The 26,612-nt window shown below is 34.1% G+C and overlaps 1 protein-coding gene across 7 annotated transcripts in view; it reads left to right on the top strand.

Moving 5' to 3' along the window:
- LOC148947921 (protein NDRG3-like) overlaps nucleotides 1-19,894 on the top strand; it is a 230,895-nt gene extending 211,001 nt beyond the window's left edge. For 4 of the 7 annotated variants that reach the window (XM_089095556.1, XM_089095562.1, XM_089095560.1 and 1 more), the window contains one exon: nucleotides 19,640-19,894. In XM_089095556.1, coding sequence (XP_088951682.1) covers nucleotides 19,640-19,665 — 26 coding nt within the window. In that variant the 3' untranslated portion in view covers nucleotides 19,666-19,894. Of the gene's footprint in view, nucleotides 1-15,349 lie in introns of all 7 variants that reach the window. The other 3 variants (XM_089095558.1, XM_089095561.1, XM_089095559.1) reach the window with 1 other exon arrangement.
- Nucleotides 19,895-26,612: the final 6,718 nt, after the last annotated feature.

Raw genomic sequence — 26,612 nt, 5'->3', positions numbered from 1 at the left:
ATAAACGGGGATAGAACGCAACCCTGCTTAATCCCTGATTTAATACGAAACCATCTACCACTTTAGTCTATTTTTCTGGTAAACCATACAAGGATAAGAACTTCACTAAAACTCTTCTATCGGCTGAATAAAATGATTGCTCATAATATATAAAACTGAGGACCCAAGGTTTAAAATAACATTGGAATTGGTTAAAGGCCCTATGCAGGAAACTTGGCTTAAACAACAAGGAAAATCACTTGTTTGCAGGGGTAACATGTGTCCTTTTTTCTCCTTCTTCACTGCTAGCGGGCGCTTGAACATCATAGAGTTCAAGTTCCCACTAGCTCTTTTGAAATAAAATGGCTACACCTAGTGCCTTTTGTAGTTACTGAAACATAATGTTTGAAGTAAATCTTCAAACAAAAAGTGCATCTCCTAGATGATGAATGACGTCATAATCGTAGGTTAGAACCATAAATGGCGCTATAGGAAAATTATATGATGACCTCAGTTGCAACTGGGTTTTGTTCTTCACTGTATTCCAGGATCTATACAGGATACTAGGGTATACAAGAGTGCTGCTATTGATGTTAAGTAAAGATTACCATCCGGTATTATCTAGAGTTAATCTAAAGTTGAAATATAGGAAAGATAGCTGTCTTCCGAGAAGCTATGACCTTGGTAAACTCCAGGATGAGAATTTGAGTCAAACTTTCCAGGAACAGTTGAATACTAAACTTATGAGTCCAAAATTTGACAACATATATGAATAAAATAATTTCAAGAAAATAGTTTGTGAAGTTGCAGACGGTGTCTCAGGGAGGAAAGTTAGAAACACAGCTAGGTATAACATTGAAACTGCTTTAAATTTAATAGAGAGGAGAAAAAGCTGAAATAAGAGGGATATGGGAGCCCATAAGCGGGTGGAGGGGGGCAGGTGGGGGCACCAACCCCCTCCTGGCTGAATGATGCTGCCTTATTTTTTATGTTTTTGTTTTTATATTTTTACTAAATAGCATTAAAAGTGCCAATTAGACGAGGTAAGCCCCCCCCCTTGAATTCAGCCTATGGGCACTCATGAAGAGGGATATGGGGATAGTAAAGAAAGCATTGAAATATGACTTAAGGATGTGTAAATTGGAGGCCATGGATAAAATTAGTGAAGACCTGGAAGATATAGCCAAACGGCATATTTGTTAATTATTGCTAAAAAATCAAGAGAGAACAGTCAATCTGGACTTGTCCCAGTTAAAAATAGGAACGGTGGCACGATTATTGATGAAGAGAGAGTTAAAGGGAGATGGGTAGAACAGCTTGAAAATGTGCTAAACTGTGATAAAGTTACAGGCAAAGATATAGAAAAGAAAAAAGTTTTGGAAGTGAACTAAGATTTATTTTGTGAGAAAGAATTAATGACAAAGAAAAAAGTGGAGGCCATGGAAAAAATTACCAAGGATCTGAAAGATTCAGCTAGACAGCATAATAGAAAAACATTGTACTGGCATCTTAATGAATTGAGAAGGATTAGTTAATCCGGATTTGGTCCAGTTAAAGATAGGAACGGGGCGTAATTAGTGATAAGGAAAGAGTTGAAAAGAGATGGGCAGAACATTTTGAGAATGTGCTAAACTGAGAAAGAGTTGCAGGAAAAGATGTAGAGTAAAATAAAAAAGTTTGTGATACCTTGGATGTGAAGGAAGATTTGTTTTGTGAGGAAAAATTAGTGACAGTACGAAAAGGATTAAAAAATAATAAGGCTGCAGGTGCTGATAATGTGTTAAATGAGTTTCTTAAATATGGTGGCTCTGAGGTTAGAAATAAGTTACTGAAGATTATGAATATAATCTTTAAAAAAGGGATTATGGACATTATTTAATGTTAAAATCTGCCCCTCTACCACTCCTATATGGTTGTAGAAGTAGCTGCAATATTGTAAAGAGCGAATTACGGTTAATAACGGTTTAGCTTCATAAAGCTTTTATAATAAATTGCATTATTTACTTCGATAGTTTTTCCTGTATAGATTAATCTACGATATCATGGTAAACAAAGCATAAACAGTCTGGAATAGCTTGCCTATTCGAGGCCTAAAACCCTATTTTAACGAAATTTTATAGCTATGTTACTCGTATTCTCAAAATTTTAGTAATATTTAGCTCACTTTCATTAAAAAGAGATATGATAGATTTGAATAGTATTTCTAAAGTACACGCACACTAAATTATTTCTAAATATTAATTAGCCGTACCTTCAAATTTTGAGCTAATTTCATCATAGGTTCGTATCCCAACAGAAATAAAGCATAAAATAATGTTAGCAGCATCAAGTTAGCAGCATTTCTAGTAAAATAATGATACTGAGAAATGTTTAACCGAAAATGATGTTTGCAGATATCCTTGAAAAATTCGTTAATAATACTGCATTTTCGATGTCTTTGAGCTTAAAAAAAAACTCCTATTTAATCGACTAATAATTATTTATAGAAAACAAAAATAAAAAAAAGGAATTTAACGATTTTAGGGTTATTACATTGATTGGATATTCAGGTGATTTCAGATTTAATATCATAGTAAAGATTTAAGGGAAATGGGAACTTCCTGGGAGGATGTAAAGAGTGAGGCTTTAAATAGATTAGGATGGAGAAGGAGCGTGCGTAGCTGTGTTGACCTCAGGCGGCTTGGTGTTGTGGTGAGTTGTTAGTAGTAGTACTAGGAGTAGTAAAGAATGAACCACGGCCCATAGTACCCAAAAATTTTATTTTTCATGTGCGGAAGCTGGAGACTCTTTTTTACTTAAAAGAAAAGATGTCTGCAAAACTGAGGGCTATCTTTGAAGACCAAAGGCCTGAGCTACTTCATTATCTTGCCAGAGTGATGTAAGGGCCTTCAATATGCCAGTGAAACGGTCTCTTTTATCTTGGGCTATTTGTCTAGTTGATAAAATAAATCAGAAGACAAAGAAATAAATAAAGTAATATAAAAATAAGAGAACGCTAAAAATAAAGAAAACAAGCGTAACAATTCGATAAAAGTTTCTAAAAGAGAATTAAAACATTTTTTTAAGCTGTCGAAAGAGAAACAGAATTCTAGAGTGAGTTGGGGTATGTCTTGGGATAGTTTAACACTTATTATGATTTCTCGAAGCCTTAGGGTGTGTTCCAAAGCTCAATAGTCATTGCTTATTCGTTATTGCCTTCAATCTAAAATTTGGGATGACATTAAATTTAGCCCCTGTGTCAAACAGTTCGTGGTAACGAACTGTAAGTAAGGAGCGACCCGGCTCAATGGTAACCGAAACTGTAGAAAATGAAATTTTGATACCAATAGATACATCAAAACAATCAGATTTTAATGCTGATTTCAAATATATAAGTTTCATCAAGTTTAGTCCTACCTATCAAAAGTTACAAGCCTGGAAATATTTGGCTGATTTTCGAAAAAAGGGAGAAAGACCCCCTAAAAATTATAGAACCTTAATGAAAATCACACCATCATATTCAGCGTATCAGAGAACCCTACTGCGGAGGTTTCAAGCTCCTATCTACAAAATGTGGAATTTTGCATTTTTTGGCAGAAGAAAGATCACGGATGCGTGTTTATTTATTTTTTTTCCAGGGGTGATCGTATTGACCCAGTGGTCCTAGAATATCGTGGGAGGGCTCATTCGAACGGAAATTAAAATCTCTAGTGCCCTTTTTAAGTGACCAAAAAATGGAGGGCAACTAGGCCCCCTCCCACGCTCATTTTTTTTTCTCAAAGTCACCAGATCAAAATTTCGAGATAGCCATTTTGTTCAGCATGGTCGAAAATATGATAACTATGTCTTTTAGGATGACTTAATCCCCCGAAGTCCCCGGGGGGAGGGCTGACAGTTATTAAATTTACCCAATGTTAACTTATAGTATTGGTTATTGGAAATTATACAGACGTTTTCAGGGGAGATTTTTTCTGGTTGTGGGGGGGAGGGGGTCGGAGGTTATGTGGGAGGATCTTACCATGAAGGAAGTTTTCATAGGAGAAGGGACATTGCTATGAAGGGTGCGCTGGATTTCCCAGCATTATTTAAATAAAGATCAGAAATTATATATAAGAAAAACAAGTTTTTTAACTAAAAGTAAGGAGCAACATCAAAACTGAAAACGACAGAAAAAGTTACGTATATGATTGGGTTCATCCCCTAGTCAATACCTCGCTCTTTAAGCCAAAGATTATATAGTACTTTCATAAGAGCTATTTATTCTAATTAACGGCATTTGTGATTAAGGGGTCATTTTTAAAGAATTTGAAAAAAATTCGAACTTTAGCTTAAAGACGTTTAGCTTTAGTTTAAAAAACGTTACGTAAGTTAATTCGTAAGTTACGTATATTTATTACTAATAAAAACGTTCGTAAATAAAATTAAACAGGTTTTGAGAAAGCCATTTAACCAAATAAAAGTAAAATTAATATTCAATTTTTTTTTTAATTATTCATATACAGTGAGCTAAAATCAAAATCTGCATTAATTCAAAAATGTTCAAAAATTAAATAAAAAAAACATTTTTTTTAACTGAAAGTAAGGAACGACGTTAAAACTTAAAACGAACAGAAATTATTCCGTATATGAAAGGGGCTGTCCCCTCCTCAACGCCTCGCTCTTTACGCTAAAGTTTGACTATTTCACAACTCTATTTTTTTTAAACAATGAAAAACTTTAGCGTAAAGAGAAATTTACAACTACAAATTTAATTGTAGTTACAACTGTACAGTTACAACTGTAATTACAACTACAATTTAAAACTACAGAAATTTAGAAGTTTTTTTTTAAATCAGCCCTTTTTTCTCAATTTAAGCCTTGGAACTTTTCCAATAGATTGGAACTTAGATGTGGAAACTAAATTGGAAAATTTTGATCTTTTCAAATTCAAAGAACTGGACCTTTTCGAAGGGACTGCTAAAGCCCGGTGTGCAAGTTTTTTCTCAAAGTTGCTGTTTTTTTCTGTTTTTTTTTTTCAAAAAGTTAGAACATTCAGTCTTGAAAAAGTAAGGTCAAGAAAGTCACGCCTCTTTGCTGCTTTTTTAGAGCCCAGGATTCACAACCTTGTATTTTTTTTTTAAAGTTTAGTTTTATTAATTCAAAATAGAACTGGACAAAATGCATACATATCATATATAATACATGAAAAAAACAAGTCTTTCAACTAAATCTTCTAGCCTGCCCATGAACTTGCTAAGGCAAGTTGTCCTAGGGGCGTGCCAGGAATAGAAAGAAAAAGAGAAAATTTTAGTACTAAATTATTTTTTTTAGTACTATTAAAATACAAGTTTCCTCTTTGGGAAGGGGGGACTCGAAACAAGCAGGTTAAATGGTTATATTAGAAAGTAACTGCCAAGGTTTGACAAAAAGGAACTTACTAGTATCAGAGGGAAAATAGAAAATTCCTTCATTTCTTCCTTCATTTTCTTCATTCAATTCCTTCATTTCCTTTATTCTACTGCCAGGCAGTACAGGTGGTATGTGGTAATAAGTATGATAAAACGACTAAGAGAAACTTAAATTATTGCCAGGGCAATACTAGGGCTTTAGGGCAAGCTATTAGTGTCTTTCAGAGGCAGCACTTTTTTACTTAATTCACCTTTTGATTAATTTTAATTTAATTGATGTTTTTTTTATTAATAGCCTACCGGAAAAGGTTCAGTGTACCTTTTCCGGAATGAGCTGTTTTAACACATACTGAAGGTATTCTGGATGGTGGGAAATCTTAAGTCGCGAAAGTTGTTTTTCGACCCCTAGGTGAATTTTTTGCCCGGTGATTTCTTAGACATTCCTACTAAGTTATTTTTGGGGTGGCTAGTAGCTCATTATCGTGCATTGTTTTCCGTAGATATTCGCGAAAATATCGGAGTGAATTATTAGTTTATTTTTGCCAGGAAATGGTCAACAAAGTGCTTTTCGTTATAAATTTTGATAGAAGCAAGCTGTCACTTGAGGTTGTATTTATACTTCATCAGATATTACAAATTTTTAAAGTGTCCAAGCTTGGTCACTTAAAAAGGGCACTATAACTTTTAATTCCCGTTCGAATCAGCCCTCTCCTGATTTCCTAGGACCACTGGTTCGATACAATCACCCCTTGGCAAAAAACACGCATCCGGGATCGTCTTCTTCTTCTGGCAAAATATACAAACTTCCTCATTTTTGCGGATAGGAGGTTGAAGGTTGGAGGTTGAAGGAGGATAGGAGGTTGAAACCCCTACAGTAGGGCTCTCTCAATAATCTGATTCTGATGGTGTGATTTTCATTAAGATTCTTTGACTTTTAAGGGGTGTTTTTCTATGTTCTGTATTCTGGTAAATTTTTTCAAGCTTAATGATTCTTACATATTTGAAATCAATATAAGCCAATTTTTTTTTAATATATTTTTTTATATAATTGATGTCAAAATTCCGTTTTTTAGAGTTTCGGTTACTTTAGAGCCGCGTCGCTTCTTACTTACAATTCGTTACCACGAATTGTTTGACTAGCTTGCGGTAAAGAGCATAATCATATTCAGTACTTGAAATTGTAATCAAAATATGTTAATTAAGTTTTTTATGTAATATTTTATCTCCTCTAACTATTTATAGTTTGAAATCATGCACATTTTTGCTGCTTTGATATTATAATGTTATATTGGTGAATATTGTTATAAAATAGCGCCGCACATACAGAGACAACCCCCCTCCGAAAAAATCTGAATGACCTTATTTGTGTGCCAAAGCTTAATAGGTGCTATTGAGGATAAGCGAAGTACCACCTCTCAGCAGTATATTAAGAGCCTGTCTAAACTCTCTTCCCAAATTTAACCGGACTTCGGGAATAACTAAAGTGTCAAACCATCAATTGACTTGAACGTTAACTTACATGAACTTTTCTGAAGTTGAACCTTTCTTTAATTGACCAAAGATTATAGGTAACTTATAAGAGGAGAAATGGGCGGTAGGGTCGACAAAAAGCAATAAACGCCATCTAGTGTTTGGCAACGCCTGGCATTTTCCCAGAGCAATAATAAGAATAATAAATTTAATGTATGTAACTGGTAAATTTAGGGTGGTAATAAGTGTATGACCTCAGTTCCTAAAAAAAAACATTACATAGCTTGAAAAAAATGCCAATTGTGGCAAACGCTAGATGGTGTTTATAGTTTTTGTCAACGCTAGCGCCAGTTCCCACTCTTATAAGCTACCCATACTCTTTGTAACTGACTATAAAACATACATACACACAAAGATTAAAGTCGCCTCTCTCGCGGGCTAGTGTGAACGCCAATCAAAAGAATGACTATCTCAAACTCAATTTGAAAATATCCATGAGAAAAATCAATGAAGGAAGATGAAGTCCGCTAGTATGATGACTCATACAGAAATATTGGCTAGAAGCCAAGGTGTTCTCTTGGTCATATCTAAGCTTGAAAGATTAACACATCTAAAGCACTACTGAAAGTAGTTTATACAGGAGAATTTATGTATATATATATATATATATATATATATATATATATATATATATATATATATATATATATATATATATATATATATATATATATATATATAGGAGAACCAGTAAATTAAATTAGGGCCAGGGGCTCAACAGGCTTATGCACAAAGTGGCATCAACTAGCACAAACTACACTAGGACCCAACATATCCTTGATGAGCCTTTTAGCTACATTGTTAAGGATAATTTGTATATTGTACCACATTTTTGACAGGGCATTCTGCTTTGCTGGCTTTGATTTGCTTCTCTAACGCTCTTCTTCTTTCACTTTGGCTCGATTTATCCTTGAACTATCCTCTTTTTTCTTCTAGCTTCTTCTACTTCTCGTTCTGGGCTGGATTCGGTTCCTTTAACCCCTGATGGGTCCTTTCCAACTGACAAAGAGATCAGGATTGTGGAAAATCCTATGGTTTCTCTAGCTTAATTAGTGATTGTGATATGTGTGCTCTCTTTTACTCATGTGTGAACTAACATATGCTTGTAAACTGAACTGGGTGTCAAGTAATAACTTATTATGCCACATGATTTTATAAAGATTTTCTAAATTGTGGTTTATGAAAACTTTGTGGCTCGCATAAGCTTTGGTAGATTTAGTATCTTCTGATCATTAATGCACCACAGATCTCACCACAGATCTCAATGATTATTCTAAGTCTTTCAGTGAGGTCAAATTCCTTTGGGGGAGGTGGGTAATTCTTAAGATCCCTATGTAGGTATTTTAAGACATCTTATTATTTAAAAATTAGGCACTCCTGTACAATCCAGAGCACACTCTAGAAGTTTGCCGTATGTAAGATCTAAGAAAACCGGTTTCATAGCCACAAAGACAAGTGACGGGTGACAGAATGCATTAGACTTGTATTATTTGGGCTATATATTTGAACATTAAGGGGGGGGGGTGGGGGTAAGGTTAGTTTTTGTTATTTTCCCACAACCCTCTAATGTACAAATATCTAACCTAAAATAATATTATTATATAAACTAAAGTATTATATTTTCATCATGTTTTGGTATATTTCATTATGATTAATATAACTTCACCTCTTGAGTATGTTCTGGATATGAGTATGTCCTGAACATACCTCTTGAGTATGTTCAGGAATACCATTATTTTAATTTAATGGATGATGACGAAGGAGGTGCGTAGTGGTAGGTGGGATGGTTGATTACTTGATTCAACTGTGCTAAGTACCATTTTAAATAACAAGAGAGATAAAATGACCTAAATTATCATTAAATAATGCCGCAATACCTGAACTTGTCAAAATCTATTATTTATACATCAGCGACTCTGCTGAGGACCACCGCCTGCAATGATTTCAAGCAAGTTTGGGTAGAAGAAAAAGTTTTTGAAAGGCAACTTTTATCTAATATTTTTTGGCAGTTATTATTACGCGTGGGTGAGTTTTATGCTTCATTGACATACCGCCATTTCAAATGTCTTCGGCGTTCAGTATATTGCCCACAACTTGTCTTCTAGCAACGCTGTCGAAAATTTTAATCGTACTTGATAGAAAACGATTGCATCTTGAAATATGTTCCATAATTTTTGGATCCTAGGAGAGGAGAGATTAAGACCATCAATTGACTTGAACGTTAACTTACATGAACTTTTCTGAAGTTGAACCTTTCTTTAATTGACCAAAGATTATAGGTAACTTATAAGAGGAGAAATGGGCGGTAGGGTCGACAAAAAGCAATAAACGCCATCTAGTGTTTGGCAACGCCTGGCATTTTCCCAGAGCAATAATAAGAATAATAAATTTAATGTATGTAACTGGTAAATTTAGGGTGGTAATAAGTGTATGACCTCAGTTCCTAAAAAAAAACATTACATAGCTTGAAAAAAATGCCAATTGTGGCAAACGCTAGATGGTGTTTATAGTTTTTGTCAACGCTAGCGCCAGTTCCCACTCTTATAAGCTACCCATACTCTTTGTAACTGACTATAAAACATACATACACACAAAGTTTAAAGTCGCCTCTCTCGCGGGCTAGTGTGAACGCCAATCAAAAGAATGACTATCTCAAACTCAATTTGAAAATATCCATGAGAAAAATCAATGAAGGAAGATGAAGTCCGCTAGTATGATGACTCATACAGAAATATTGGCTAGAAGCCAAGGTGTTCTCTTGGTCATATCTAAGCTTGAAAGATTAACACATCTAAAGCACTACTGAAAGTAGTTTATACAGGAGAATTTATGTATATATATATATATATATATATATATATATATATATATATATATATATATATATATATATATATATATATATATATATATATATATATATATATATATATATATATAGGAGAACCAGTAAATTAAATTAGGGCCAGGGGCTCAACAGGCTTATGCACAAAGTGGCATCAACTAGCACAAACTACACTTGGACCCAACATATCCTTGATGAGCCTTTTAGCTACATTGTTAAGGATAATTTGTATATTGTACCACATTTTTGACAGGGCATTCTGCTTTGCTGGCTTTGATTTGCTTCTCTAACGCTCTTCTTCTTTCACTTTGGCTCGATTTATCCTTGAACTATCCTCTTTTTTCTTCTAGCTTCTTCTACTTCTCGTTCTGGGCTGGATTCGGTTCCTTTAACCCCTGATGGGTCCTTTCCAACTGACAAAGAGATCAGGATTGTGGAAAATCCTATTGTTTCTCTAGCTTAATTAGTGATTGTGATATGTGTGCTCTCTTTTACTCATGTGTGAACTAACATATGCTTGTAAACTGAACTGGGTGTCAAGTAATAACTTATTATGCCACATGATTTTATAAAGATTTTCTAAATTGTGGTTTATGAAAACTTCGTGGCTCGCATAAGCTTTGGTAGATTTAGTATCTTCTGATCATTAATGCACCACAGATCTCACCACAGATCTCAATGATTATTCTAAGTCTTTTAGTGAGGTCAAATTCCTTTGGGGGAGGTGGGTAATTCTTAAGATCCCTATGTAGGTATTTTAAGACATCTTATTATTTAAAAATTAGGCACTCCTGTACAATCCAGAGCACACTCTAGAAGTTTGCCGTATGTAAGATCTAAGAAAACCGGTTTCATAGCCACAAAGACAAGTGACGGGTGACAGAATGCATTAGACTTGTATTATTTGGGCTATATATTTGAACATTAAGAGGTGGGGGTGGGGGTAAGGTTAGGTTTTGTTATTTTCCCACAACCCTCTAATGTACAAATATCTAACCTAAAATAATATTATTATATAAGCTAAAGTATTATATTTTCATCATGTTTTGGTATATTTCATTATGATTAATATAACTTCACCTCTTGAGTATGTTCTGGATATGAGTATGTCCTGAACATACCTCTTGAGTATGTTCAGGAATACCATTATTTTAATTTAATGGATGATGACGAAGGAGGTGCGTAGTGGTAGGTGGGATGGTTGATTACTTTATTCAACTGTGCTAAGTACCATTTTAAATAACAAGAGATATAAAATGACCTAAATTATCATTAAATAATACCGCAATACCTGAACTTGTCAAAATCTATTATTTATACATCAGCGACTCTGCTGAGGACCACCGCCTGCAATGATTTCAAGCAAGTTTGGGTAGAAGAAAAAGTTTTTGAAAGGCAACTTTTATCTAATATTTTTTGGCAGTTATTATTACGCGTGGGTGAGTTTTATGCTTCATTGACATACCGCCATTTCAAATGTCTTCGGCGTTCAGTATATTGCCCACAACTTGTCTTCTAGCAACGCTGTCGAAAATTTTAATCGTACTTGATAGAAAACGATTGCATCTTGAAATATGTTCCATAATTTTTGGATCCTAGGAGAGGAGAGATTAAGAGGAATTCCTGAAGTTAGGTCTATTAGACCCTCCCAAAAAATAAAAATAGTGACCTCGAACTGCACTTTTTCTCTCCCAAGGGTAAAGCTTGAACGCATACATTAGCTATCGTCTGATCAAGCACCTTTTTTGAAGGAAAAAACCATAACTTTTTTCCAGTTTGATATCACTAAATTGCGTTTCTTAAGCTAAGCTATTATAATTTCCCGGAATCGACCTTTTTCTTTAACGTTTACTGTATTTCGAATTAGATCAGTATTAACCGAGTTAATTTAAAAGTTCTGCATTATGTTCTTTAGCGGCAAGCCGGCAACTGTGGTGGAGTATTGACAGAAACGATAAAAATCGAAACCAGAATTTAACAAGCCTAAAAAAACTTGAAATTCAACTTTTAAATTAAACCAGATCATACTGGTATAAACAAGAAAAGTTATCTTTGTTACTGTCCTAAAATAGGCAGTAAAAATCTAAAATCTAACGTGGTAAATGCAATCAAAGGCATTGAAAGACTAATAAAAATAACAGGTTATAAAAAAAAAATAATCAAATGCGGAATTGAAATTGCAACTCAGGTTGAATTGCCGTAACTAAGTCGTTGACACAAAGATGTGGATTTTAAGGGTTCATAGCCATGGGGGGTCAGGGGTGGTTATAGGTCGGGCAGATGGAATACTTGCCCTGGACGCAGAAATTTTAGGGGGCAAAGTTTTAAAATAAATAATTTAACGATTATAATCATTTTGTAATTTTTAAATTTAATTTTTATTGAAATAAAGTAGAGGACTTAATTGGCAGTAAGTATAAGTAAATTGAATCCGAAATTTTCATTTTTCCCATATCTTCATGACTATTCCTAACGAGATAATTAATAATTTGTAGAGTCTCAAGTAAGAAAAGTCAGATTTAAATAAATGGTAAATTTTTTTAAACAATAAAAATGTTGTTAATAAATGAAAATTATTTGACCTGAAAATTTGTTGGAGACAGGGGGGGGGGCTAATACAGATTTTTCCCGGGCGCAAGAGATGTCAAAACCACCATTGTGACAGACTAATAAAAACGATAGGTTATAAAAAGAATAATTAAATGCAGAATTGAAATTGCAACTGAGATTGAATTGACCTAATTAAATCACTGATACCAAAATGTGGATTTTAGGGGCTCAGAGCCATTGGATGGGTCTTTAACTGTGGAACAAGTTTTAAGTATTTTTATTAGTTAGATAACTGAATCATGAGCTTTTTATGTTCCGTTTGATTTTTTATGAGTGCCCTGACTCGAAGCCACTGTAGAAATGAGTTAAATATCTTACTATTCAAATTGTGTGATTGTTTCTTCAGAAATAGAAAATTAACATCATAAAACCCTCTATAAAAAACATAGCGCTAACATCGTATCTGGCAGCTTTACACCTCTGAGAGAATCTCCAAAAATCGTTTGCCAAGCTGCTATGAAACGGAGTGTTAGCAAGAAGTGTGGGTTCAATCACACTTTGATCCTCCTGATCTACACTGCCCTGTTGATTCTCCCTTTGAGAACAGCTTAGTAATATGTTTTAATAATAATAGTTTACCTCGGTAATCCTGTAACCGGTAGCTCTGCTGAAAACCCCCCAAAAAACTGTCGATAACTGATGTTTGTAACTGGTGATGACCTTAGTTCCACCTAGAGCATCCAGAGGCGCACTTGGCGTCATTGAGTAGCCTCTAATCTTCCCTCGTTGGGCTAAGTAATAAAAAATTCAAAGAAAAATGAAAGGCACGCAAATACAATTTGTGTCAGTAATGCCTAGAAAACTAAACACAAGTTTCTAACAAAATTTGAGGCTGTAAAAACACTATAACGCACTAACAAAACTATAATTCTGAGTTAGATGCCGTTGAACATGTCTTGATTTTTATTATTTCCGCTGTATTTTCCCATATTCTTTGCTAAAGTTGCTTGGTTTTAAGGATTTTGACGAACAGCCCCCCCCTCCTACTTTTTGCTCTTGGGTAAGTCTCTTGTTTAATTTGAGGGATTTGTTCCGAAATGAACTCAAATAAATTAATTCAACTTGTCCTCCTGGACAAGTCCAACTTATGAATAAAAAAGGAAGCGAAAAGAAACTTACATATTATTCAAACCGAATATAACCATTGGAAATAAAAAAAGGAAAAACCTCTGATAAATACCATCACCATTTAAACATGGTGTAATTCAGAGGGAAATCATTTAATCCCTAACATTGAGTACTCTGTATCTCTTAGAGATGTAAGTATTCCTGATTCATAGAAAAAATTACCATACCTGAAGAAATTGTCAATATTTTTTTCATTATTGCTCCCTCTCCCGAAAAAAAAATTCCTGGTGGACGTGTCTGTATTAAGAAGCTGACTCGTAAGTTGTAATAGCAGCTTAATTTAGAGTTCGGAGTTATTACAATATTGACAACCCAGATCTGATTGCAAAATATTAAGCTTTGTATTAATCACCAGTGCTTTCAGTGGAATTATATGTGCTTTATTTTTTTGTTTATTTGATCGTTTTGAATTTTTGTGTCTGTGTTTTGTTGTTTTTTTTTGTGCCGTATGTATTACTTTGCTGTGCAACATTTTAATTGTTAATTGTCAAAGTAGGGTAGTATCTTTGGGATTCTTTCTTGGGTTTCATTAATTATTTGTTTTTGTAAAAAAAAAAAAAAAAAAAAAAAAAAAAAAAAAAAAAAAAAAAAAAAATCTGACTGGCTTTCATTGAAGAAGTTGAAATATTTGCGATATTTTTTTCGCTTTTTTTCGGGGGGGGGGGGTTAATATAAAACTTTCTGCATTCTTAAGAGAATTTTCACTTTTCAGTTGATTTTTTCGAAATGATCATTTGTGGGAGGGGGGGGGGCTTTGAAAGCCCGTATCTGTTGCCGGTCATATACTTGATGCAAGAGACTATATATGTTTTTTTTTTACATTTTAGTAGAGTCTATGCTTTACGTAATATACAGTGTTTGCTCTTGATCTTTCCCTCATAATCGTTTAAGGTCTATTCAAAGTCGTAGCAACAGAAGTCTTATAGGAGAAGGGATCAGCTACCTTTAGCTCCAGCACATATTTTGTATTTTTTTTTGGGGGGGGGGAATAGGCAAATGGTGTAGAAAATATAGAAATAATCTGATAAATCGCTTAAAATTTCGACATTTTGGGGAGGAATGATATGGACTACAAGGGCCCCACTCCTGTGTCCATGCTTACTCGTCTCCTCTGAAACCTTAAAACTTTTGATCTCGATATCACATTCATTGATACATAGAACACACAAAGGGGATTTTTGCGAAACCCAGGCCTCCAAAATAGAACGATGAGCTGTTTATTACCGTTTTCAATTGGATTCATCACCTTGGGGCTACCACACCTGTCGGGTTGAGTGGTGATGTCAGAGAAAACTTTAGAAGTTTGTTTTCCCATTTTTCAAAATTCAAAATTTTGGATGCCCTTACATTTTTTTTTTTTTTTTTTTTTTTACCTGGTTGTCTCCATTCTTTCCCAGGGCTGGGAAAAATTTTTAAACCTGATTAATTTCTGTTAATTGATTTACATAATCACCCCAGGTTAAAGCTAGAAATATTTTTGTTGGTTGCTTAAACCTGGTTGGCTTGTTTGTTTTCTATCCCCTCCTTAAAACTATGCCTATAATATTATGACAAACTTAAATGCTTTTAAATATTTTCGTCTCTTTTGCCACCTGGTACCCTCCCACTATTTTTGTTGACAAAAAAAAGGCATTACTAAGATCCATAGAAATCATTCTTTTATACATTTACTGCCATGTACGTACTTTCCCACTATTTTTTTTTGGGGGGGGGGGTCAAGAATTATTTTGCTATTTCTTAGAGAACCTTGGGCTGAAAAACTATTGGAAGTTCTGCTCTACGCTATAGCTGGGTACTATTTTCCTATTTTATGGCGTTAAAAGAAAAAACCTATAAGCAAGTGGCCTTTTTTTTCTTTGTAATTAATATATGTCCCTTCTTTTGATTTTAGGTTGATATTCCGACAGCCAGATGGTAAATTTCATTCAAAAGGTTATGATGTATATAAACATGCGTATTTATTCTGAATTGCTTATAACAATTATAATATTGTAGTCAAGTTGTAGCTGTGTGAATATATTTCTATTTTATCAAGATATGGTGATAGAACTATGCTATCCTTTTAGGTTTGGAGTAACCAAACACCTTAATCTTACTAAACTTCAAATATCGGTTGAAGTACATTAGGAAAGACGGGATGATTTAGATTTACCGTGTGCAAAGTTTACGATTACATCCCCGCCCCTTAATTTAAAAGAAACGTCTTTGTTTGTAACTTCATTAAAAAAAAAAAATAATAATAAAATAAAAAAAAATAAAAAATGCCGCCACACCCCCTCCTACATTTTTTTTTGTAGGCGCCCTTGCTCTAAACATTAAAGTCTGACGACACCCATGTGAACGCGACTTGACCAGATATTGCTTCTTAGAAGAACGTTTTTTATTTTAAATTTGGTAATTACTTGGTTCATTTTCGCTCCAAAATAATAAGTAAAAGAAACAAATTGTTAATTTATAGCACTAATCCAACAACGTTAAATGTTGCTGCGAAAGCGCTTTAAAATCTGGCATTATTTAGTTTATTTAATATGTTTTCAAAATTAAGCTTTTCGAATTCATTTTCGGCATGTACTACTTTTAAATAATTTGCGCGTAATTGGGTGCCAAAGTTTAAAATTATGGCATAAGGTCTACTGTGCCCACAGCAACGCATAAAGATCACTTAATGTACCGTTATTTGTTGTCTATAATATTCTAAGGTGTTTGGATGCGACTCGGAAAAGTATTTTTTGAAAACTTCGTATTCATATTTGTTCATGGAAAACGTCAAGTCCCATATTTGTTCAAATCTTTCTTTTCCACAGGCTTCCAGCTACGTGTTGAAATTTAGAAGAGAGTAATGCCCCCTTCTACACCTTTAAAATAATCTGGGTAGAAATAATGTGGGTAGAAGACGATTTTTACGTAGAACCGCTTTCTCCTCCTTTCTAAGTTAATTTACTTTTATTTAAAAAATAATTTAAAACAAATTAAACTCTTTTTTTATTATTTTTCTTGGCCTTTTGTTTGACGATTCATAGGAACAAATAAACTGCCGCTTCAAATACTGCCAAAGTAAAACAACTAGCACTAACAATTTATTTGAAAATAATTAAAAACGGAGTAGAAGTAAATATACATGAGAATTTATTGGGAGATTTTAGGAAAAACAAATGGGAAACGTGTTCAGAGGCTTCTAGCTGCCTAAATGTCTGTACCAACGAAAAAAAGAAAAATAAGGAAAAAAAATAAAACGAACGAGGATAATTTTCAGCCCATGAATATCGAAAATTTTGGCAAATATTTCGGCAATCCGGTAATCCGTTTTCAGTACTTGAAAAATATATACACTATAAAAAAAACTTAACATTTGCAGAGGCGGTTTTATGGGGGGGGGGGTTAATGGAACACAATGTCAAATAAATAACCTAACGGTAATTATTTTAAAATTCTATTTCTATTAAAATAAAGAAGAGTATGCAGTTAATAATGAAAATAATTTATAAATTATTGATTATTTAATAATAATTAACATAATTAATAATAATTAGATAATTTAAATAATAAATTATTTGTTAATTAATCAGTTGAAAATAATTGTTTTAGTAAATAAAAAATTGCTAACTTTGGCCTGAAACTGTTTTGGCAGACAGGGGCGGGGGGGGGTGCTAATAAAGATTTTGCTCTGGACGCAAAAGAGGCTAGAACCGCCTCTGAACCTTTGGGAGAAAACAGAAATGAAGACCCAGCCTGTGGTATTAAAGTAAGACATAAGGCGACTCGTTTTTTCTGTTCAACTCCAAAGGAATTATAGTATATATATTTCAGAGCACTGAAGACGGCTTAATAGAGGCCTCTGCCGAAATATCTGCCTTGTTTTTGTTATTCAATATCTGCTTTGTTCTGTTTTTGGCTGATAATTATTCTGATTTGTTTTTTCTTTTTGTTTCTCCATTTTTTTTTTCCGTTCTTCGTTTTTCCGTATGTTATTCTTTACCAGTGGAGTCATTCTTAGCCTGTGGTAGACTCTGGATTTAAATTAATGTTTAAATTCAACTAAATTAAATTCATTCTTTTAGCGAATCTCTTAAACACTGGTTTTTGACTGATTTATTTTATAAGCTACCGTAACATAAACTTCACGTGGCAGCAAAGCATCCAATAATTCTAAGAAACGATTTGCCTAGTTCTGTCACTACTTCTGCTTTTGACTGGAACATATTATTGCATCTTGTATTTTAATAAGCATTTTAAGTCCATATTTTGTTTTTAATTATTAAAGGTCAATGGGCAGCATCCACCAAAAAACATTTTTCTTATCTGAATTTTCCGTGGAGAGATGCTAAAATTTGAGGATTGGTTTAGTTTTTTTTAGCATCTCTGCTGTGACTGGAACATAGGTTTATATCCTTTTAGTCTTTTTATTCCAAACATATTTCTTCTGTTTAAAAAAATTGAAGTTTATGAGCTATAAGGTGCCAAACGATTTTTTGATTTCATTCGAAAAACAATTTTTTTTTTATCATTCCAAGATGATGAATGATTTTGAAATAGTTCTTCATTTGCATTTGTACGCATGCTATTTTTCTTTTCATTTGTTTCATTGTTGTATTCGTTGGCTGTTTTCCATCAGTATCTGCTTTTTAAGGCAATAAATTGCCACACAAAAAAGCCACAATATTAATTTTTGAAACAGCTCAAGGAAAAAAAAGGCGAATCACCAAATTGCCTACCACTGAAATTTGCCAAGAACTTGGAGAAAAAAAAATGAAATTTAGTCTGGCAAACACGTAAATGAACGTTTGCTTCTCCAAGTATCGCATTACGGGTACTAAAACGCGCGAGTGTCCACATCACCTAAGAAATGTAGCTTAAACCATTCGTTAGTCACATTTGTCGACTAAAACAGAATGACGCGCGACTGCAGTGTCAATGATGTACCCTATGCTTACTCCGTATCGTGCCCCATCTAATAAAATATTTAGACACGGAATTAGTTGAAAATACTTTGGAACAAATTAGTATTAATTTAGGGTTTCAAACTAAATTCATCCGCTTCTTCAGCTCAAGTCTGGCGTTAAATTTAACGAAGAGCACGAAGAAAAAATATTAACGAAGAACATGAATTATGAATCTTGGCTTTTTTATGTACAGTCAGAACTAAAGTAATATATAGTATGACTGATATTGCAAAAGACAGTATCATAAGACAACACAATTAAAAAAATATGAGTGGATGGAAAGCTTCGATGATGACGGCTTTCCTTGCATAAATGAATAAAAAAAATGAATAGTCTGTGTTAGTTCCTTGATTAATTCAATTTCATTTGTTTTCTGTTTTGCTGGTGGTTGTGTTTTGCTAGCACGCCGTTAGCGTTATGATGGTTCTTGTTCTTTGTAAATGACGGATAGTATAGACTGTGCTGCTTCTCGTGCAACTTACGTTTTTTCAAGAAAACGCACCAGTTAGGCCCTTGAGCAGCCCCAAGGATTCGAAATTTCGTTTCTTTATTAGGGAGGGTTCCACTTAGTAGCTTACGCTTGTTGGGTAATAAACACAGTTCCTGAGCGTCGAACTAAATTTTCCAGGTTGTAAATTTTTGGCCGAACTAGCTTTTTCTGGTTTTTCTGGCAGTGCGCTAGAGGGAGAAGCGCTAGTTTCTGGAAGGTGCTCTCCGTTACTTTTAGGCCAGTGGTAGGAGGTATACGTACTTATATGTCAATTACAGTAATTTGGATAGCCATTTAGCATTTTGTAAAGAATACAGATATTTATGAGACCGTAACCATAGCGAATAATGTTTAAATAAACAACAATAACGTACACGACGTTTATGTAAACGCTCAAAAAAGGATTTTTGGCTCACAGTACTTCATGCTATTTGTAACTCTATTCGCTGGTAACCGTGAAAACTGCAACAAAGGGTGTAAGTCGATAAAATAAAATAATGAAAAATTCACTGCATATCTTTACTGTATCCCTTCATTATGAGCTTCCTCCTGGGCTCGTTTTTAGGGATCCAGTCCAATTGGGGATGCTCAGGGTGAATCCGGCTAATAAAAAAGTAGCAGAATTATTGGAAATTTGTACTCAATTGTGGGAAAATGGTAAAAACACTGCGTCTCTTTAAGGAACTTGAGCCAGGAACCCCTCCCTCTGTGTATATGCCTGTCTCCAGTGTTTTCATTTTGTATTTTTTAGTTATGGCTCAAATGTTTAGCGTTTAAATTCCCAGAGCTTTAACTTGGAAGTATCTCGTATACAAAGGAATATCGTTTTGCACGTTATGGCCACCATTCTTGGAAATTCAAATATTCATCTTCGATTAGAAAGGCTTTTATGGATTGTTTTGTTCTAGTCATATTGAACTATGCTATGCTATATGATTGAGTTGAGTGTGTTTGAAATTGATAAAAACTTGTTATATACTATCTGTAATAAAAGTTGCATATGGAACTCTTTAAGCTGTTTATTTGAGTTTAGGGATAGTCTTGAGGTTGAGGATAAGGATTTGAGGCTTATTGAATTGTGGGAGTGTTATAAATACTCAAAAAAAAGAATAGTCGGTAGAGATTTGAGGCAAACTGAGGGAGTGTTATGCAAGGTTCAGTTCAAGGATCTTTCTTCTCTTCTTCAAAGTTCCTGCTAATTGTTTTCTATCTAATTATATCTAAATTCTTAGCCATCTAATTGAGAACCAAGATTAGAATATTGGAAGCTACAGTAATGAAAGTGGTTAAATGTGGTTATGAAGCATGGGCGCTCCGAAAAACAGAAATTTTTCTAAATGTTTTCCAGAGAAATTGCCGACAGATCGTTTTGAGTACCCGACTGACTGACCTTATTTCAAACAGAAAGCTGTACGAAAAATGTGGTTCAATCCCGCTTTCTAGGGCTATATGAGACAAAGGTTGAGATGGCTAGGGCACGTTCTGCAGATGAAGGATGACAGATTGCCAAAGATTGTCCTTTTCGGCCAACCGTCTAGGGCTAAACGGAAAGCAGGTCGTCCGTGGTTGGGATGGGAGGATGTCATAAGGCAAGGGAAATGGGGTTTAAGGGAATGGGAAATTCCTTGGAGGGTGTAAAGAGGGGATGGCTTTGAAAAGATTGGGATGGAGGAGGAGCTTGTGTAGCTGTGTTGACCTCAGGCGACTTGGTGCTACGGTGAGTTGTTAGTATGTTGTTAGTGGCTAGTATCTTACTCTGCACGTTCGCAAAATCAGGTTTTTCACAAGTGCAGCGTTTATATTTTGGAAAAATTGTTTTTCTGTTTGTGAATAAAGAAACATAAACCTTTTCCTCGAAAGTTGTAATTAAACCGTTTTAAGATTTTTTCCTGTATTACAGACAACAGGACCTTGCAGGGCATGTAAACCCCTATATGTATATCTATGAATACTCCAGTGAAACTGAAAGAAAACCAAGTTATTTTTGTTGAAATTTTTTTCAACACAAAAAATTTCACATTTTATTCGAGGCTGGCTTGTCAGTTCATCTCATGTCAATTCAACTTTTCTTAACAAACTGCAAAATAGCGAAAAATTTGTCTCTTGTTTTCCTTTTTTGACGCAATAGCGGTAGCATAAATTATGATAGCGGTCATCATTTTGTCCTTGGCTTATATGTGGCTTGTGAAGACAAGCCTTATTTAATAACTACGAATTAATGCTTATGAGAAAAGCTAAACTCTTTGCCAATTTCTTCAGTCAATACATCCGTGCTATGTCTAAAATACGCACATCCATTAACTGATTCTACTAACCACCTAAGGGCTCAAGCAAACTTCAAAATATAAAATCAATTTTGAGTTTTTACGTACCAAGGACATCAAAATGAAAACATTTTTATATCCCTTAGGCCCTGAAAATCGTGATTTTCTCAGCCTTTTCTTTGGTTTTCTTTTTGTGAAGTCTTTAGAAGAGTACCAAATTTTCGTCAGTGTTGCCGCGTTGAACCGCAAAATGAATAAGCAAAACTAATTAATTAAATTTGACAGCGCTTTTCATCCGTAAAAATTCAAATATTACCAGTATTGTGATTACCAAAAAAAAATGCATTTTATAAGGTGGAAGGCATATCTTAAGTTTATTTGTGTCATATTTTCTAGCTTGCCTTTTGCTGATGTTTACTCACCTTTCGTTTTTTTTTTTAATTTCCTACCAGCTGCTACAGTGGCGGTTCTGGTTTCTCTTGCGCCCGGGGCAAAACCTTGATTAGCTCCCCCCCCCCTGTCTCCCACAAATTTTTCAGGCCAAATTTTAATAAAATTTTCATTTATTAACAAAATTATTTTCAATTTATTAATTTGTGAATATTTTTTTTACTATTTTTTAGTTTATTATTTAAATTATTGTAAATTATCTCATTTTGATTATTTAATTGTTATTATAATGTGATTGTTATTTATTTTTATTTTATTAATTAACCCTTTATTAATGTATTTTCATTTATTAACTGCGCGTCCTATTTTTTTCAAAAATTTTAAAACCTACAGAATGATTATAACCATTAGATTATTCGTTTGAAATTTTGCGCCCCTAAAATTTCTGCGCCCGGGGCAAGTGTCCCCTCTGTCATTCCCCTGAAACAACCTCTGAGCTGCTACCAAAAACCACATAATTACATACGGGGGCTTTTCGTTAAAAATTAGATTACCGATTTCTCCTAATTATGAAGATGTGTGTGGTTGTGCAAGTTTCAGCTTAAAAATTCAATACAATCTTATTCCCCTTTCTCTACCCTTGGTAGAGAAAGTTACTTATTTGTAGAGAAAAATACGATGTTACTTATTGGATATTTTTCTTTATGAGTTTTCAAGCCCTTTCAATTGTTAAAAATTGCTCTTTTGGATATCTAGAATTCCTTTTTTTTTTGTCAATTTCTGATCTATAGTAGGGTCGCGTGGATGTAAATTTGAATCTACTGCCGTCAAATAATAACTTCTGTTATTGTTCTACGACATAAATAAAGTTCAGATATTTAAAATGATGCTGACAGTCTTCAAACCTAGCAATTGACGTGTTGGACCAACATCTGCTCAATAGTCTAGTCTCAAGATTTATGCTCACTTTCGAAAGTTTGATTTTTTTTTTTTTTTTTTTTTTTTTTTTTGTAGTCCAACCATTCCAAGGGTACTTTCACACTACGGCGTAGAACCTTTCACATTAGCAAAACTTAACACTTTACATTACGTTCTGTAATCTTAAAGACAAATTTTGTCCGTAACGTTGACAACGCCAGTTAGGTTTGACCTCTACATAGGATTTTACGCAACGCACGCTTATGTTACGATAGGTAAGATTCAACATTTGCAACAACAAAACGGAATTTCTGGATGGGCAATTAATAAACATTGAAAATAAATTAATAAATTTTCTAATAAAGGTTTGAGATGCCGATTAGGATGTGTGATTTTTATTAGTCGTTTTATAATTTATTTATTCCTGTATTATTTTTTAGTGTTTTTTTCACCCTCTTGGAAAAGTTTTTTAATTCTTGAGGTGGCTTTTGATACTGACGTTTTATTTTTGGTTCAATAAATATATCTCTCATTTCAATTTCACGTTCTTGATTTTTGAATAGTACCTATGATGATTTAAAATGATAATTTTGATGGTCTTATGGACTTTTACGTTTGACGAGATTTACATTTGCCTAATGTGAAAGGACTTGTTTATGTTGAAAGGTTATATTTAACATAATGCAACTTAACCGCTTAACATAGAAAAGTACGTATATAGTGTGAAGGCTACTTAAGACGACAATATAGATATTACTCGATAGCTGAGATTTTGCTTTATTCAATGAAAGAAATGCATTTTGAAATTCACTTTGCCTCTTTCATATTGAGATAATCTTTGAGAAATTAAATATAAAAAAAGCAAGTTTTCAACTAAAAGTAAGGAGCAACATTAAAATTTACAACGAACAGAAATTATTAAGTATATGATGACTTGCCCCCTCCTCAATACCTCGCTCATTACGCTAAAGTTTGACTTTTTATTAAAATTATGTAAGAATGACTCCTGAAACACAAGGGCCGTTTAACTAGAATTAATCAAAAAACTTTTGCCAAAACAAAAGTTTTTCAAAAAAAAGTAAAGAACTCCATTAAACCAAAAAGTGAAAAAAAAAATAGAATCAAATAACTTACCAAGCATACAACTACCACAATTCAGTATGAACGAATAGATGAAACCCAAAACAAACAGAAATTAAAATAAGTCTAACTAAAAATGAACAGAAATTAATCTGAGTAGGGTTCTAAACCCTATGCTTTATAAAAGTGAGAATATAATTTGTACTTCACTGAAAAAAATTCATATGATTTTACTGGAAAATATGCGCATTGTTAGTTTAATATGCATATGCTGATATTTATTACTTAAGATCTTAATTAATTTTTGTTTTCTTAAAGTTATAAGTGTAAACATTTAAAACATTTTTTAGTAAAGTACAAATTATATTATGGCTTATATTCTGGGTTTAATTTTATATCCAAAAGGATTTGGCACTAGCTTTACTAAAAGGATTAAATAATAATAAGGCTCCAGGTGCTGATAGGGTGGTAAATGAGTTTCTTAAATAGGGTGGCTCTGAGGTTGAAAATAAGTTACTGAAGATAATGAATATGGTTCTCGAAAAAGGGAAGTACCTAGCGATTTTAGGAAAACCTTAATGAAGCCACTTTCTAGGATAGGTGTTAAAAGTGAGTATGGTAATTATCGATGCATTAGTCTGGTCTCTGTAGGTAGCAAATTACTTAGCAATATGATGCTTTTTAGACTGAGAGATGCCGTAGACAAAGTTTTAAGAGAAGAACAGTACGGTCTTAGAAAAGGTAGAGAATGTGTCGACCAAATTTTCACTCTTAGGTTTCTTGTTGTTCAATGAGGGGCTGCAATTTTTCTTTATAAGGTTTCAACAATGGTAATCTAAAGGGTTTACTTTTTGATTTGCTAAGGCGTCATTTTCAAATCACATGATACTGAATGACACTATGCACAGGGCTGTTGAAAAAGTGTGTAATTCAACTGCAGGATTTTGTCTCCTATGATTTTTGCACAAGTTGAAGGAAGTGGAAGGGGGATATGCACTTTAATATTAATGGTAAGGCTGGCAAAGAATCTGAACTTATTAAACTCACCATTACCGACGCAAAAGTGTTTGTAGTACACTATAATCTAACATTTATAATCATTTTGTAGTTTTTAAAATTTTATCTTTATTAAAATAACGTAGAGGTCATACTTGGCAGTAAGTTACTTAGTTAATGTAGTATTTATAGGGATTTTCCTCTTGTTGTGTCCAATTTAAGGTCATATTTTGCAGCAAGAAAACAAGCAGATTAATTTCAAAAACATAAAAACTTTTCTCTTCAAACGATCCGTAAAATGTCAGCCATTTTCGATGACGAGAAAATATATTTGCACCAAAAATGCCTTTGAAAGAGAGATTGAAAAAAAAATAGTCAGTGTCTGGAAACTCTCTGTAGACCAACTGTGAACAAATGTAGAAGTAGTGGCACTAACTGGGTAGATAACGCCCTCCCAAACGCCTCATCCAGCGGCCTGTACCACTGTACTGAATTGACATGTTCATAAAAATATTTAACAATGAATTGATGTAACGTCACAAGTATCACTAAAGTGACGTCACAAGTATCAAAACATATTCAATACGATTGCCCTTCGAAAAAAAAGGATTTTCCAATTATTGTTTCCAATCCTATCGGCGGTTGATAATCTGTCGTTGATATCGTATCGGCGGTTGATAATCGAGTTGTACGCACTGTTGACGACCAGAAAGGAAACTTGCAATGGTACATAAGAGAAACTGTGAGACTTCCAGGGCCCGGGCTTTGTTGATTACAGTCTCAATTTTTATACCCAAAAGGCTTATATTCTGGGTTTTAAAAAACTTATTTTGTGGGAAGTTTTTTTTAATTAATTTCTGTTCGTTTTGTATTGACATTGTCTTTTTCAGGGAGAAAGACTAAGCCTCTTCTGAAGTTAAACAACCATCCCTTCCGTAAACACCTTTACTACCCCCTGGGCATAACTTACAACCCTTGCCCCAAAACTCTGGGGTTTGTTTCAACCCCAAAAGGCTTGTTATATGATATTTAGACTATTTTGAATAGAATGGCTATCTCAAAATTTCTATTAGACGCATTTCGGGACAATATGACGTGTGTGTAGGGGTCAGATGATAGCTGCCCCTTGATCACTTTGACTCTTAAAAAGAGCACTAGAGCGTCTGATTACCAATCTAATGAGCCCCTTTGAAGTTTATATGACTACACTTTCAATAAAAACCCAATATGTCCCCAGGGCACAACTTACAACCCTTGCCCTGAGGGCTGGGGAGAATTTTTATCCTCAAAGATATAATTTCTAGACCTTTCTGATAGGCTTAAAAAAATGGCTATTTTGATTGGAAGTGTTTGGGGAAATGATAGGTGTGGAGGGAAACATTTGCCCTCGGATCACTTTTGACTAATAAAAAGGCACTAGTCCTCTCAATTTCCAGTCGAATGAGCCATTTTTTAAGCTTCTACGACAAAACATTCTATAAGAACGTTATATGCCCCAAGGGCATAACTTACAACCCTTGTCATGAGGGCTATGGGGGGAGGGTTGTCATCCTCAAAGACATAATTTCCAGACCTTTCAACTACGTTAAACAAAATGGCCATATCAAAATGTTGATCGTAAATGTTTGGGGAAATAATGGGCGCTGGGGGGGGATTTTCCCACTGATTACTTTTGACTTAAAAGGGCAATAGCCCTCTCAATTTCCAATCGAAAGAGCCCTTTTTGAAGTTTTGTACGACAACACTTTCTATATGACATTATATGCCCCCATGGTATAACTTACAACTTTAGCTCTGAGGGATGTTGGGGGTTGTCATACTCAAAAACATAATTTTCGGACCCTTCAACTACGTTCAACAAAATTGCTATATCAAAATGTTGATCGGAAGGGTTTGGGAAAATGATTGGTAGGGGACGGGCATTCGCCCTCCGCTCGCTTTTGACTATTAGTAAGGGCACTAGCCCTCTCAATTCCCAATGAATGAGTCCTTTTTGAAGTATCTACGACAACGATGGCAAAGACCTAATTTCCAGAACTTTCCACTACGTTGAACAAAATATCTATCTGTAAATTT

This window comes from Artemia sp. Qi Xiang Cuo, chromosome 10, assembly GCF_049724085.1.
Source record: "Artemia sp. Qi Xiang Cuo chromosome 10, ASM4972408v1, whole genome shotgun sequence".
NCBI lineage: Eukaryota > Metazoa > Arthropoda > Branchiopoda > Anostraca > Artemiidae > Artemia > Artemia sp. Qi Xiang Cuo.
This window is presented reverse-complemented; position numbering and strand designations above follow the sequence as displayed.